Source organism: Corvus hawaiiensis, chromosome 2 (genome assembly GCF_020740725.1).
Source record: "Corvus hawaiiensis isolate bCorHaw1 chromosome 2, bCorHaw1.pri.cur, whole genome shotgun sequence".
NCBI lineage: Eukaryota > Metazoa > Chordata > Aves > Passeriformes > Corvidae > Corvus > Corvus hawaiiensis.
In genome coordinates, this window is record NC_063214.1 from 94,337,065 (window position 1) to 94,353,467 (window position 16,403).

A 16,403-nucleotide genomic window follows, 5' to 3' on the forward strand; every position below is an offset into this window, starting at 1 on the left:
TGCAATATGAACTTAGTTGTGTCACTGATTTTTTTGTGGGCTTTTTTGGTGTTTTTGTTTTGTTCTTAACCTTTTCTGTCTTGTTAAATAAATAAATATTTCAGAGTTAACATTTTGTGCCCCATTTTTATTTCATTCATTCCTGGGTTTACCCCAGGTATTCTAGATTTTGGATGCTGAAAACTGTTAAAGAATACTGCTAGTGTGGTTAGCAGGAAAACAGCTGTTCCAGAAAACATCTCGGTCTGAGAGGTGATGAAGTACAGTGACTAAATGATGTGATTCAAGAGGCACAGTTTAAGAAGGGAAGTGGCTCTCGTGTGATCAAGTTGAGGAGTAGAAGCTGAAACAGCTTTTGCTCAGGTGTTTCATTAAAATGTTATGGCATAAAGTGTCACTTCTCACTTCAGTGTTTTGATGATTAAAATTTCGTATATATTTAAAAAGGAATGAGCTGGATTCTTGAGTCCACTGCCAAAAAGGGTGCTGCTGCAAAGGGTAGAGGTGGTGTTTGTTTGGGTTTTTTTAATTTTTTTTCCTTTCTTCTTTCCTTTTCCATAAAATATCTTTCCTCAGTGGATGTTACTTAGATAACTATTTTTGCACATGTTTTGCAAATGGGAATTAGTGGAATGTTTTGTGTTCAAGCTTCAATAAAAATGTGGAAAGACACTTGGGCAAGATCAATTTAAGACCTGAACTGTTGAAGTCTCCTATCCCAAAATGACTCTTGTCAACTCTATTTGAATTAAAGTATTGAATTCTTAGTTTCTTTAGACATTAGGAAATAAAACCAAAAGTAACTCTTACTGACCCAGCTGAATTTGTTTGATTCAGACTTAGTCTCTGACATGTGAGCAAACAAAACTTCTTTGCTTGTAGGGGGATGGTAGGAAGGGAAGGAGGATCAGAGGTCCGGATGTGCAACACCCACAGGGAAGAGGAAAGGTTGAGGGTGTGGCAGGTACTCTGAATGAGCACAGCATAGCACATGCAGTGCTGGACAGATTATATAATTAATTGGTTTGCATGTTTGAAGGACTGCCAGATAGGTTTTTTTTGATTTCTCTGGTTTTGGGGTTTTTTTTCTTAATAGGGATGGAAGGTTGTACTCATTATTCCAACTGGCTTGAATTCAAACTTAGAGCTGCAAGTGAAAGACATTTTGGTCCTGTGGGCAGTGTATTGACTCTTCTGGTCCCTCAAAAAGTGATGATATAACAGGATTTCTTTTAGTTTGGTACAGGAAAGTTAAGTTTACCAACTGTGCAGTTTAAGAAATGTCAGATGTAAACTATCTTATTACTGACGTGTTCATTATGATCTGCTGTTTTTAAAGATGTGACTACTGGGTATTTTCTTTATCTCTGTGTGGATCAACAGTGAAATTTAAAAACAAAGAGTTTCAAATCCTTAAAAGATATGACTAAATTTTTTTTTAGTAACTCATAGCAGAAGCTGATTGTACCCATTCCACCTTTTTCAAGTAATTTATGTAATTATTTTTGGAAACACTGTTGTGTTATTAGGTACCAGGACTTTTAATTCTGATTCTGCTGTAAGTAATTATGGATGTTTCGTTTTTAGAAAGTTGTGGTTTGTTTCCAAAGACAATGGCAACAGTGTGATTTAACAAATAGAATGTGAAACAGCAGCCTGTGGAGTCTAGAGTGGAGTGCATGTATCTTATATAGCTGACGTGATGACAGGGAGAAAGTAGTTCTTCATATTCAGCACAGCAGTTTCTTTAATCTGGAGTTCAAGTCCAAACAAGCACCAAAAAAAGGGTATGGGCCAGGACCCTTGAGGTGAAAACCACTTCTGGAATGGGAAACTGCAGTTAAAACTAAAAGGTTTCTTGGGAACTTTACTGCTAGCATTTACACCTTGATTATAAAGTTTTAAGAGAGACATTCACCTGCTTTTACTGTTCAGGAAAATGCAGAATGTGCAGTTAATTCTCTATGGAATTTTAGTCTGAGACCTGGAGATTCCTGAAAGGAAACCTGTGTTCCATATCTGAAGACATTTTAAAAAGATTTGAAGAAAATAATTTCATGGTTATGTGCTTCAGCTGCACTTTGGAGGGACTAATTCTGATGTAATTCCTCAGATTGATCCACCATCTTTTAATATTGCTAGTACAGGGGTTTTTTTAAATATTTCTTTTCTACAAAAATGAAGCATTTGCATAGACAAAATCAGCTTCTGTAGATGAAGCTCCCAGGAGGCTGTCTAACTTGCTATGTAGTTGGTAAAAAAGTACAGCCTGAGGACCTAGCTGTGTAAAATTAAGAAGAAAGTTCTGTATAAAGTTGAACTGGAGTCTCTTGCATTCCAGGATAGTTCATCCTTAATTACATTTCCATAAGAAGAGAGAAGTCAGGAAGACTATTTCTTTCCATTTTGTAACAACAAAAAGATAAGCCTATAAAATGAACCATTCTTATTTGGTTAGTTATTGTGTGGAGATCTGAGAGTTAGATGTTAGGATTTCTTAATACAGGATGTGTTCGTGTTGTAGTGTGAAAGGCATGAGTATACCCTTAGCAATAAAATAAACTTTCGAAGAAGTAGAAGGTCTCAGATGGCAGCTACTTTTTTCATTGTAAATGTTAAATTGTTATATTTGGCATTTATTAAGGTGCCATAGTTAGAGTAGCTGTTTTGGCTGAGATTCTGGAAATGCTTGTATAAGGATTATGTCTTAAGTACACACACAGTCAGTCTCAGGATCCTGTAATAATTTCTTTTAATATATTATATAAGGTGTTGGTTTAACATCATTTGGCTCACAGCAGATTTCTCTCTTGTCATCATAATTAATCCCCATTTGTTCATAAATAGGTGTTCACCTACTGTGCGTATGCATAAAATGCCCATTGACTAACAAATGGGAATACAGTAGTCACTAAGAGAAACAAAATTACCATTTTATAAAATCAAGTTGAGCCTTTTGTTTGCTTCAGAATTCTGAAAATTTCTGTTCAGAATGCCAGTAGGGGATTAATGAAAGTAATAGGTTAGGTCTTTTTACACTCCATACGTATTAAATCCGTTGAAGCACTGACAAACCGCTCCAAGTCTATGGAAAAAATTATCAGCAAGTAATAGTCCTAAGGTAGCCTAAGTAACAAAGAACCATTCTTCTTGAGAGAAGATTTTAAACTCAGATTTTATTGTAATTCTACTTTTCTGTACTGTCTAATGGAAATATAAATGAGACCACTGCCAGAGGGGTTTATTTGGTTGGTCCATTTTACTGTACAAGCATAAGATTTCTGTCTGAAGCTCTACTACCCACTGTCTGAAGTTGGCTACTCTTGCCAGACTCCTACATCTGGGAGCTTTTGGTGGCTAGCTTTTTCTGTTGTTTTGTTGTTGTTGTTGGTTTTTTTTAACAAATGAAAATAAATAGCTCTGACAAATGTATGTTTTTGCATTATTAAATGCAGAGGGAGAGTAGGATGATGTGTAACAGAAATGTGTGTCATAGGGTTTAGCTTTGTAAGGTGCTTTGCCTTGCATTTTGCCAGAATGATGTGGAATATTGGTACACAAACTTTGTTGGAGGCAAATAGTGCTTGTTTAATACATCACATAAATAGTGGTAAATATTGGTTAAGAAAAGGTAAAGTATGTACCTCGTACTTAGTGAAAACAGTGGTAAACAATGAGTGTGTAATGAATGTCATGCATTCTTCTAAAGTATTTTAGCAAGCCTTTAGGTATCCAAGGGAAAAAAAAAAAGTTGTCACTTGAGTCTTTCTTCTCTGAGCAGTTTGTTCAAGTTCAGCAAAGATTTTAGTGATTCACAGTTGTTTCCAAATGCAATGATCAGTGAAATGCTTATTTAGGCTATGTAAAGTATCTATTACTGGCGCAACAAACATGGCTTTTTAGACTTGAGGAAACTATGTCTGGAAATTGTAGGAAGTGGGATTCCAAATGTTTAAAATTTGGCTTTTTCCTGTTGCTTTAAATAAAATTTCTATGCTTGGTCTGTCAGTAGGCACTGTTAACAAGCACTGATATTTTCAGAAAGATAAATAGGTAAGTGTTGTGATTTCCTCTAGAAGTCACAGCACTTGAAATTTTACTGGAAAATCACTGTGTATAAAGGTGGTCTTTGCACTTGAGTAGTTCTGGTAAGTTGTGATAAATGCATTCTATAAAAACTAAATCTGGCAGCAGAAAGTTCACTCATTCTGATGCAGCAGAGTACAGCCTTCAGAATGAGTTTTTGCTTCTTCTGAGGATGCCAGAGGAAATCGTCTGCTTTTCTTTGCAGCACATCACATATGTGTTATATTTTCTTACTGATTTGCTTGCTTACTGTACAAAAGTTCTGCTATTTTTTGTTTGTAAGAAACATTTTGATGATGCTTTTGTGGGAAAAAAAGTAACAAGATCTTTTTTCTTGTTTTCAGAGAGCTATTGCCTATCTCTTTCCTTCTGGCTTATTCGACAAACAAGCCAGACCTATGATGAAGGTAGGATTTCTTGTTACGTTTCTGAATAACTGTAGCATGATATTTTGAGTAAGTTTTTCCTTTTGCTGATATTTGTTTATTTATTTACAGCATCCTACTGAAGTTTTTCCAGAGCAGAGAAGTAAGTGTTCTTAGATACTTAGTTTATTATTTCTAAGTATTAGAATTGTTACATATGGAGAATTTCTTATTTTTATGGATTGGCTCTTTTCTCTATGTTCCTAATGACTTCTAAGACATGAGCAGTAAAAGTCTATTCTGATACTTTGTGTTTTAGGATAAAAATTATTGGTCTATTCCGGAATACCACTGATCTTCTCAGAAACTGCATTAACTGACTAAGATAAATGTTTTTCATTGTTTAAAAATAAGCAATAAGTGGAATGATGTGTAGAATCTCTTGAAGTAATGGGAAAACCTTTTGTTAAATTCAGTAGTTTTTTGTCAGAGCTGTCTGTCACCTCCATAAAATACTCATTAATACTATTTTAAACCAAAAGTTTTCTTTTTAACTTTATTGCTCTAGACAATTAGAAATTACAGTTTTGAGTTTGTTGAAAGAATAGGCAGAGTAGAAACTCTCCTAATCAGCTCTTTGACGTGAAAAGTCCTAACTCTGTACGTCTGTCCATACTGTCTTTGGTTTTGCTCCTGAGACAAGTCCCAGTTGTCAGTGATATGCCAGTACGTTGGTCAGTTCACTAAAATCAGCAATTTAATTTTACATAGGACATTTAAAAAATAATGTCAAAACCTGTTGTCCATTTTTTGCTAGCATTTGGTATGAACTAGTAGCATGGGTGTGAAATTCTACATTCACTGAGCTGTGAAGTCCCAGATGAACACTTCTGATTATCATTAAAATCTTGACATTTTCCTTCCTTTTTCTTGCTGCTGGAATGAATGATACTTGTTTTTTCAGGAACTTTCTGTCTTTTGGAAAGCTGTCTAAACTATCTGAAATCTTGAATTTCATCTTTCAAATGGTATCATGCCTTATTTTTTAACTTCCCTGTATTGTAAAGTAAAAAAGTAGAAACTGAAAGGTTAGGAGAGAGTTAATCATTAAGCAGTTTTAAAATCCAAAGGCTGTTTTATGGAAGAACTAAGCTACTATTCTATATGCTTTCAGGACTAAAGAATTCTTTGAAATGCTAGCTATATCCTGAGGACTGTAAGAACAAATTAATATAAATGTGTAGTTTTGTATTTGCATCTAAAAATAACATTTTCAATAAGTATCTCTTAAGGCAGCTTTGTCCTGTCTATGTATTGCGTCTTTGATAACTTTGAAGTACAAAAACTTAAATTTATACTTTAGAATGTTCCCTGAACAGTAATTTCAACAAAATATGCTTTCACAGCTGCATACATGGAAAATGACGCAGTCCACTCGTAGTATATGTGGGTAAAAGTCCCTTGTATTCTTTCTCTTCTGCTAAGTTTTGCATCTTTACATTCAACTTCTGCTCTATTATATCTTGATATTCCAGTCCAGTATATATAGTGCTTATCAGACAGGTTTTTGGAGTCTTATATTTGCCTTTAGTTTATAGATAGCTTTAGTTGAACTTCACTGGATAAAATGGCTGGGACTTTCTCTACAGTTCAATTTGTAAAAAGCTCTCAGGTTTTTATTTTTGTAATTTTTCTTTATTTGGAAGAGATCTTTGTCATGTTATATAAGTTTGCTTTTTTTTTTTTCTCCAAAGTTGAAATTTATTGTCCTTAAATAACATTTTGTAATGAATAAAATACACTGGATGTGCTGAATTAATATGGAACATTTGTTTTCTTGCTGAACTAATTATGTAAACTATAGGGTAGGTCTTTGTATTTAAATATGCCAAATGTAATAACATGAACAAGTTCTAAAATCACCCAAGTTCAGAATACGGTTGTTGCCACAAAAGGCAATTGTACACATACCTAGTTTAGCTTAAATGTATTATGGTAAGAAAAACCTTCTTTTTTGTAGCACTGTTTTCCAGAGCTGCTAATCTTTCATCCTTCATTTTTCAATGTAGATTTCAGTTGTCTCTTACTTTGTACTTCTTTTTGCTCTAAAAAGTATGCTTTTATTTATAATACCACCTATACAGTCTTTTAAAGTTTAAGATGTACATGAGGGATTTCCTCATGTAAAATGATATTTACAACTATAATGATAAATATTTGATTATAATTGCAGATGGTGATAAGCTTTTAAAAATATTGTCTAAATCATTAAGATTTCCAGGCAGATTGAACACCTGTGAAATGTCTTTAAATATAATATTTAAATTTAATATTTAAATTTTAAATTTAATATTTAAAAAGACAATCAGTATTATGAAAGAGATTTATAACTGCAGTTAAATACAAGGGATTTGTTTTCTAGTGATTGTATATTGCTTGCTTGTCTAATCTTGCCTTCCCGTAGAAATCCAGTGGGGAGAAGATGGCCGACCATTTCACTTCCTCTTTTATACTGGCAAGCAGTCATATTATTCATTAATGCATGTAAGTATGTTATCTGTAATAAATAATGTCAGCTCCCAGTCAAGTGCATGTTATTCTAGAGGTGCCACTCAGGAGCTCCTGAGTTTAGTTACGTCTTCACAGTAGGCCATAATATCACCACTGAAGTTAAATGCAATGTATATTTTTGTGACACAATATTCATTATTATGAGCATTTTTATGTCACATTTAAGAGAACACACTACATAATAGTTCTCCCTTTAATTTTTGGTTCATTTAACAGGTTTGGCCATGGACTGGTTTTGAATAGTCTGAACACTTTATTGTAAGCTCTATCTAGTTGGTAGCAAAAGATTAGTAGTGGAGAATGCACATCCAACAAAAATGGCTAGTTCTAGCAAAGTTCACTGTAGAATAAAAACTAGGGTTTTTTTCCTCTGTGAAGGGCAAAGCTATAGGAAATGTTATTTGTGCTGACATTTAGTGTGAAGAAAATTTGCATTTAAACTGCTTAATTGATTTTTCTAAGATGGTTCCATTCATGCAAACTTAAGGCTTTTCCTGATTAATATGGTTCCAGGAGTAAAGGATCTGCATCTTTTACCTTTATGAAAAAAGCTGTATCTAATAGAACATCACTAGACCCTGAGTCTTAACATGGGTTATGAACAGACCTTTCGTATCTGTGACCATCAGTGGCAAAAGCATTATCTTCATCTTTAGAAGAGTCTATGGAAAGACATTCCTGTTTCTTACATGTACTTATAGAAGACAAAAGCATTAATAATGTATAATGTAATAATGCAGAAATATTTAATTGGATATTCACGTCAGATTTTGTTTCCTCATTAGATAGTCTTAAGTTAGTTTTGTGGTTAGTCAGTTGTCAGAAAAACAAACTTTATGATCACAATTTCAGTGCACAGCTTTACTGAGTATAGTGTTTTTATTAGAATGATCTGATATTTATTTGCGTTCTGTGTACCCAAAGGACAAAATCCCCTCTTGTCAGGTACATTTATTTCTTTGGGAGAATAAAAAACACCCCCACTTTTTTTTTCTTTTTTTTTTTTTCTTTTTTTCTTTTTTTTTTTTTTTTGTTGTTGACCTTGGGCAAATGAGCTTCTTGCCCTGGCAGAAATGAAATGAATGATAAATGTAGAGAGTGTCTTTGCTGAGTAATGGAGCTGCAGCATAGGCTTTCCACAGAGGTTTTCTCCTGCACAGCCCGAGGCAGCCCGAGGACTCCTGCTGTTCATTTAAATAGGTATGTCAAATCTGCCTCGAAACGCCGCTGGTTTGATCTGTGGTAATATTTGTGAAGGTTCCATATGGACTTGAGCCCCCTGCAGTGCTAAGAAATAATGTACAACGCTTCATGGTGCAGACGCAAATTTTCTCTGAAAAGGGATGCAATGCTGCGTTTTAGCTGTCGGAGGGGATGATGGAGCTGACGCGCTAGGCCTGTCAACTTGTTACACGGATGGGTTGCACGCAGCAAGGCTGTGGAAAATCTGTGCCTTTTAACTTTTCTACTTAATCACGGTTGTAGCATTGCCTTTAGACTGTATGCTACATTAATTCTCTTCCTGCCTTCTGCCTTTCATCCCAAGTTTCACGGAAAAAAGTAAAGCATGCAGGTCTTGTAGAGGAGCCTTATCAAACAGCTGTCATCTGACAAGCCATTTGCATTTGTTTTGGCTGAAACAGAGCAACCCAAGGGCAAGATGTTTTGTTGCATTCCATCATAATGAAGAAATTACAAATTTTACAAGGAGCACAAGTTTATTTTTAGCTCTACCTAGCAGTTAGAGTATGCAAGCTTGCCTTGGAAATCTCTGAAAGTATAGTGCGCATTTTGTTTCTGAGAGTGTGGCAACCACCTTCAAACAAATGGCCTTGACAATTGCATTTTTCATTAGTATAGGATACTTGAGTGTTCTTCAAGTGTTTCTGAATATTTTCATTAAATAGGCTTCTATAAATGTAAATCCATTAAGTGAGATTTAACAGGGGTTTTTTAAGTCGGCCAAATAAAAGCCAAAATCTGCATGAAATTCCCAACATTGTTTTAACCACTTATTAAACTAATGTGTATTTAACAAAATGTATTCTTAAGTCTCAAAGCTAATTAGTTTGTCCAGAAAAGAGTTGTATGTTAATACAGCTTAGTGTAAGTAATCAATCTCATTTGAGGATGTCTTTTAAATTGCTACATTAAATCTAATAAACCGGATAAACATATTATTTAGCTTAAACTTGTATGCTATTAATTGCTACATAGGCTCGTGTGGAACTTGAATTTTATTATTGTTTAGTCATATAACTGGGCATAGCATTATTGTTTAGTTAGTGCTAATAAATAGTATTATCCACTTACTGAAAAGAAACTATCTTTGAATGCATTATAATTGCCACTTTACATGTTTGGCTTTCAATATGAAATGAACTATCATGCAAGATATTTGTTACATGCATTATTGTCTTTGTTCTGCTTGTTGAATAAAGTTTAGCTGTAGGGAAAAGGACAATTTATTTTTCTTCTGATACACAAAAGAATGTTTATTGCATGAAACACCGTTTCACAAATGCTTGATAGTACATTTGATCATCATTTAACTTAAAAGTTTTTTAGAATAATATCATTTTTGTAATGTGCAGAGCAAGACAAAATGGTATCTTCATATCATTTTGTATAGAAAAATAGTAATTTCATATAATCATGCTTCTTGTAATTTTTTAGAAATATCAGGGCTTGCTGATTGAGGTAAATGCTCTAACAATTGAGCATTTTAACTCTTAAAAATACTCCAAAACTTAAAACCCATCAAAGTGTATGCTGACCTCAAAACAGAAGAAACAAAGTAAAGTGCAAACTGAGGTAAAATGTGGGCTCTGCAGCATATTTTAACTATAATGTTAATAGAGGTTTTTTCCCCATAAAAATCTCTTTTAGGGTTTCATTTGCTGATTTCTTCCCTATTTTTTTAATGCAGAGTAAAATAATTTTTAATTGTTTTAAGTGTCCTTGTAGAGATCTGAAATTTGATCTTTCTATTAGAAATGTAAGCATTTCAGTACATAGTCAATCTTGTAAAATCAGCTATTTTGATTGTGTAATAGCTGAGTTTACAAGACACACAGATGTGTACAGTCATGAATTGGACTATTGAATCCTCAAGTGATTAGTAAAATCTTCACCTGCCAGCTTTGAAAAAGCAAGTGTGTCTTCTGAAGCTTTCTTTAGCCGTTGGGGAGTGAAGATTTGTCAGATAAATTATTGGGCATTACATGTGATTCCTGATTTTGCAAAGGCTCATCCACACACTTTACTTCACACGTGAGTGGTTCTTTCAGTCTGTTGGCTTCATTTCTATACAGAGATTAGATACATGCATCAATTTTTTTCTTTTTTCTTTTTTTTTTTTTTTTTTGGTACTTCAGACCAAAATTTTATAAGAGTTGCATGTCCACTTTCATTGCCAGAAATATGTAGGAAATTATATTTAACATTTCTCTTACACTTGGAATTACTTTAAAATGCTACTTTTTAGTGTTGTTTGACTTCATCTCCTGCGTAAAGGGTTCCTTGTCTGAATAGACGTGATTGCTGTAATTTAACCAGAACAGTTTAGAGAGATCATTTAATTCTTAAAAGTGCACATTCTTAGAACTTGAACGGGCTGTGGAGTGTTGGTGTTCTTTGAGAATACCTAGGGAGGGTCTCAAGGAAAATCTTACTGTTGCAGCTGTTCTAAAGCTTTTTGTCATTGTAACTGACAATTAATTTCTGAGGCTAAAAAGTGGTGGATGGTAACCCCTATCTTGTTTTATTTGCCTGTGTTTATCAGTAGTTTCCAAATATGATAAAATCCTTAAGTCTTCTTTTAACTTGTGTCATATTACCTGAAAATACTTCAGTTGCTATTTAGAAGCGATTCTGACTGTAGTCAGTCTGTTTACCTCCCTATGTCCTTTTTTAAGGAACTGTGATGTAACTGTGTTTTTGTTGAGCTCCTGTTCATGTATTTTTGCTGACCATACCAATACATAAATATGTATTCCAGAATGTATTGGAGAAGGATGGGTGTTAGTGAGGAGGCAGACAGGGGACTGCTTTTGCAAGTAGGATAGTGATACCCTCTGCCTTTTGAAGGCAAGAGTTAAGTCAAGAGTAGCAGTAAGGTGAAAAATCTCCTTTCACATTTATAAGACTTAATAACCCAGTACCTCTTCTAATCATCTGACACCAAAATATCATCTTTGTGCCTGATTTGACTTCTTCCAAATGCAGAAACTCATGGAGCTCATCAGAATCAATCTCTTAAGACTGTTCCAGCTGAGCTCTCCGCAGCTTGCCGAGGGACAGCCACAGCCCTCCTTCCCCTTCTCTTCCCTCGCTCTGCAGTCCCAAGCAGAAGCTTCCATACTCATTCTTTTCCGTGTCTTAACTCCAGATGCCTAAAAATTGCTTTGTGCAGGTACACCTCATGCTCTCTAACCCCACCTATGTATGTGCTTTTAATGTAGAGGCAAAAATTTTTGAAGCCTAATAGTCAGCTCTGGATGGAGTTGTTAAGGTTACAAGAGTGATGTGACATAAATCTTGCCCACAGTAGTGATGCCGTATCTTGTTTTCTTAGAGGTGTAGAGTTATATTTGTGAGGTTTGGAAATACTTGAAAATAGGATTTCTTCTCTTGTATGTGAATGTTTCCTGTGTTTGAGGATAAATAAACTTTTCTTACGTTGAAAGTTTTTCCTAGTTCCTGTCTGATACAATTATCTCAAAAAAATTAAGGATTTCTGAAAGGCTTACTACTATAACATATGAGTTCTCATGCTGTCTCAAAAGCCAATGATTTTGTATTTCAAGATTTTTAATGAATTGTTTAAAAAGTATTTTTTCCACTGTGCCATTAAAAATGTCATCAGTGACCTGCATCAGAGACTTCAGTGAATTGTCCCTATTTAAGTGCTTTGAGTGCAGCTCAGATAACAATCTGTTCTTTGTTCATATATTTTAAGTACAAATATTTGTAGTGTATATGCAGGTGTATTTTATATTAGCGAAAAAATCAGCTTGAACAGTAGGTGTTTATAATTAAGCAAGGGGCTTCTATTTTGGGGCTATGTTTAGGCTGTTGCAGAAATGTCACTGCATCCTGTTATAAATCCCAGTTTTATGTTAAGAACTAGTATTTCATTAGTTAATATCTGACAATATAGAGCTGTCTCACATTTCTTCCTTTACTGTTTTTATGTAAGTAATACAAATAAAAAAAACCCAAACCATTGTTTCTTGTCCCCACTAATTCTTACACCGTTGTTTTTCTCTAGTATTTGCGAAAATTCATATTACTACAGTATGGGAAAGTGACTATAAGTTTTCTATTTCACTTGTAAATTAAAGTAAATTATTTGGCATTTAAGTACTTGGTTGTAGTACAACTGTCCTGTTGTTTCAATATAATTTATAATTATTTCTCCAAATACTCCTATTAACTTTGCATTTGAATCACTGTTGTAATTCAGTGTTCGATATTATATTTTAGAACAAGTAGTCTCCATAAGTTTCTGAACTGAAAAAAACCACTAAAAATACTTGATTTAAAATATGTTTGTTCTGTAATATTTTTACTGTGACTTGAGTGTTTTCTCCTTTTTTTTTCTTTTTTCCTGATGTACTAAATCACTGTCACACCATTGTTTGAAAATAATAACATAGCTAAGAATTTTGAGAAAACTATTTAAAAATACTGAAAATTGAGAGTAAGTGTATCTGTACGGTTAAAAGAACAGAAGTTCTGACTATGGTAAATGTGCAACTTTTTGTCCATGTAGACATGCCAGGGTAAGAAGTTCTGACTGATACAGGCCACCAGTAAATCTGACACTTCTACATGTACGAAAATCCTTACCAAATGAAATTAAATAAGTCTTAAACCTTGTCAGTATTTTGAGGAAGTCAAACCAAAATTTGAATGCAATTATTTTGAATGAAATTATTGTGCAGTATGTTTTGGAGTTGCATTCATTATACAAATGTAGTTGTCTTTCTGTATACAGTTGATAACTTCTTTTTTTTTACAAACATATGTAAGAAGGCAAAAAACACTGTTGGAGAATTCAAAATCAATTATTTTGAACTGCACATGAATTTTTTTTTTTTTGTCAGAGCTCTGCTTGTCTTCTGACTCTGCATTTTAAGTGTTTGAAGAGTAGAACCACATAAACCTTTGTTTTAAATAGAAAAATTTAAAGGTTAAATTTAAAAATCCATTTAAATACTTTTTCCATATACATTTAAGGAAACATATGAAAAATTTCTGAACGTTCAGAAACACCAAGACCAACTGGTAGCTGAAGACCATCCCCTTCAGAAGGAAAAAAGGTAAGCTTCCAATTAGAATGAATATTGGTAGTAGTTTTCTTAATGTACTTTCATATCCTGTTTTGGCGCTTCTGGTAGTTCCCCACCCCACCTGCCTTCTATTCCACAAACATATTTTCAGACTTTTGCTCCATTCCTTGTGTAATACTTGTATGGTAATTTCAGGTTGAAAAGTCTTACGAGGTATGTGTGGAATGCTCACTTCTCACTGCTAGAGTAGGGAAAGCCCACCTATTTCTCTTACTCTTTAATCTCTCTCTGCTCCTTTCAGTATTCTTTGCTTTATAAAACTTCTGAAGTGTGATTTGAAAATAAACAGAAAATATCCAGAATTCTATGTTTCTGTATGATACATATATATACTCATATATATGAATGGTTTATATATATATATAAAAAACATATATTCTGTATGAGTTTTTCTAATTATGTCTTTTATTAAAGCATTTTGAAAAAAGGAGGTAAACTTTTTATAAGAAAACAAGGGCTTTTAAAGTACCAACTGCACTGTTCCTGATGAGAAAATCCTAGGACCTAAGGCTGGGCTATTTAAGAGTCTTTAATTACAGTTCTTGAATATTTTAACATACCAATATTTAAGTTGAAGAGTATCAAAATACTTAATTTCACAAATTTTTTTCTAATGTCTTTGAACAGAAATCATCAAAACCTAGTAATTTTAGAAAAGCTCATTTGGCTGGAATTCTTGAGTTATCACCACTATTAGTAATTCAATTTAGTTTCTCTTTTTCCCGTTCAGCTTCTCTGGTATGCAAGCTCTTCAGCTAGTTAGCCACTGGACAGAAAAGGTCCATGTCAACCAGAAGCTATGGGAGATCTACAGTTGTTGGTTTCTTTGTGGATACAGTCAGAATATGCTTTTCAGTGTTGTTTGTTCCTCTTGGACTACTCTTGATTTTTTTATTTTGAGATTTCTTGCAAGGATTTTCTATTAGAACATTAAATTAAGCAAGCGTTTAAAAGAAATGGATACAGCTAGGAGGTTTTGGTTTTGGCATTTACTGCTTTTCTGTATAGTTACTTTTTTCACAGTCCCAAGTTGTTTTTGTCTTTGTTCTTGCTGTGTATTTTCTAGCCAGATTTATGCGTTGCTCCAGGAGCACATCGTGTTGGTTTGTCACTTCTTCATTTCAGCCATTTGTTATTTATGTTAGGAAGAGAAAGGATTAATTTGCTGAGATTATTTCAATTTCTTAAATAACAGAAGTTCATGTTTCTTCATGATATAAATAGCATCCTGTGACCCACAGAATGTTTTATTACAGATTCATGCTAGTTTCTGAGCAGACAAGAGAACAAATGAATTTAGTTTCTTGATGTATGCTACTGAAAAATAACCTGACTCCTTACAGAGCTCAGCCAGTGGATTTACTGATGTGAAAAACGACCTAAAGCTAGTCAGAGATGAAAGGTTTTTTTCCGTGTTAGGTTTGTAAAGCTCAGAGAATTTAAAGGATTTTTGAGACTTACTTTCCACACTGGATATGGTACTTCCTCTGAGATTAGTCTGGATAGGATAATTTATCTCCTAAGTGTAGGTAGAGGGTTGATAGGAAGGACTGTTGTTTTGGTGTGAGGGGCATGGGGTTTGTTGGGGTTTGGTTTGGTTTGGGTTTTTTTCCCAGAAAATAATCTATTGTGAATACATTCTGTAATATTAACTGTAGGGTTAGGACCTGCTCTGAACTGCTTTAAGTTTATAGGTTTTCACATGTAAGAAATTTTATCCAGTTTCATTAGAAGTAGCAAGTAACAGTGTGTAAATGTAAGTATCTACTTCAGTCTGTCAGGATTGGAATCTTTTTAAAATCATTGTTAAAATCTGTTTGGTTTTTAAATAATCGTTTCTCATGTCCCGGCTCAGAAAAGCACTAAAATACATGCTTGAGAAGTAGTACTCCTTAAAAACACCTTCAGGAGTGTTTTGCTGAATCACAGCTTCCTTAATGCTGCTGAAAACACCGTTTCTAAAAAACCTGAGGAGTTAAGAAGCTAGTTACATCTTTGCCTTAAAATTACCTGATAATGTTGGTATGTATATTTATGGTGATGTTCTGTTTAGTTGGTCACTTCATATCATATATATTTCAAAGATTTATTTCAAGCATTGGTTTTTCTTTGTGTTAGCATTCCTGTACAAGGCTGTTTTCTTAGAAATTTCGGCTTTTTCTATCATCAGAGCAGTTTCTGTGCTGAGCAGCTCAAGATACACAGTAGATAGAGTACAGGGCGTCACTGCCACGTTAGTACTTTGACTATGCTTGCTGCTAGTGCAGTTCTTTATATTGATCAGAAAAGTAAAGACCAGAGGCAAAATAATTTGATTTTAACATTCTGCCTTTGATTTTGCTCTTTGCTGCTAGTAAACCAAATTTTTCCTGGCAGCAGGCTTTTAAAAGTAAGTCCTTAGTTGGAGGGAAGATCACTTCCTATTACAGTATTACTCTAATTCAATCTCAGACTTCAATAATATGAATAATGCATAACTGATACTCATAATGCTCATGTGGTTAATTCAGTACATGAAGTTACCATACCTTTCAAAAGGCAGATCTTTTAAAAATCAACATAGGCCTTCACATGTTTACTATAGGAATGTGATCTGCATTCATTTGTAATGGAAAACGTATTTCTGAACGAAGACTGACTGTATGTGTGGTCTTTTGTGATGTAACTCTAATTGCATGGTTAATTAAAGGAAGAATATATGTGATATTTTAAACAGAAACCTGGCTGGCAGCAGATGGCTGACTAAGATTGAATTGGAAGAAATGTTGTTAGAAAAACTGTCAGATGATGATGTAAGTAATTAATCTTTCGAATCTTAAGGAGGCTTGTGTCTTAAAAATATGGACTCTGGGTGCGTTTTTGGGTACTGGAAAGGTACTATGCAGAAGCAAGTGCTCTTCAAAAGAGTTTTCTATCTTCTGATGAAGTCTGTATATGTTGACAGCACTGTCACATTCATGTTGTTTTGAAGTGACTTGCGTTGATATTTTTTATCTAGCACAATACAGAACTCTTAAGAACTTTC

At 34.0% G+C, this 16,403-nt stretch overlaps 1 protein-coding gene across 1 annotated transcript in view; it reads left to right on the plus strand.

Moving 5' to 3' along the window:
- The window catches only part of MRPS9 (mitochondrial ribosomal protein S9), a 34,180-nt gene that overhangs the window by 11,078 nt on the left and 6,699 nt on the right, over nt 1–16,403 (plus strand). Inside the window, exons 3-7 of the mRNA XM_048326479.1 lie at nt 4,431–4,493; nt 4,584–4,614; nt 6,916–6,995; nt 13,266–13,348; nt 16,095–16,170. Coding sequence (XP_048182436.1) covers nt 4,431–4,493; nt 4,584–4,614; nt 6,916–6,995; nt 13,266–13,348; nt 16,095–16,170 — 333 coding nt within the window. The remainder of the gene's footprint in view (nt 1–4,430; nt 4,494–4,583; nt 4,615–6,915; nt 6,996–13,265; nt 13,349–16,094; nt 16,171–16,403) is intronic.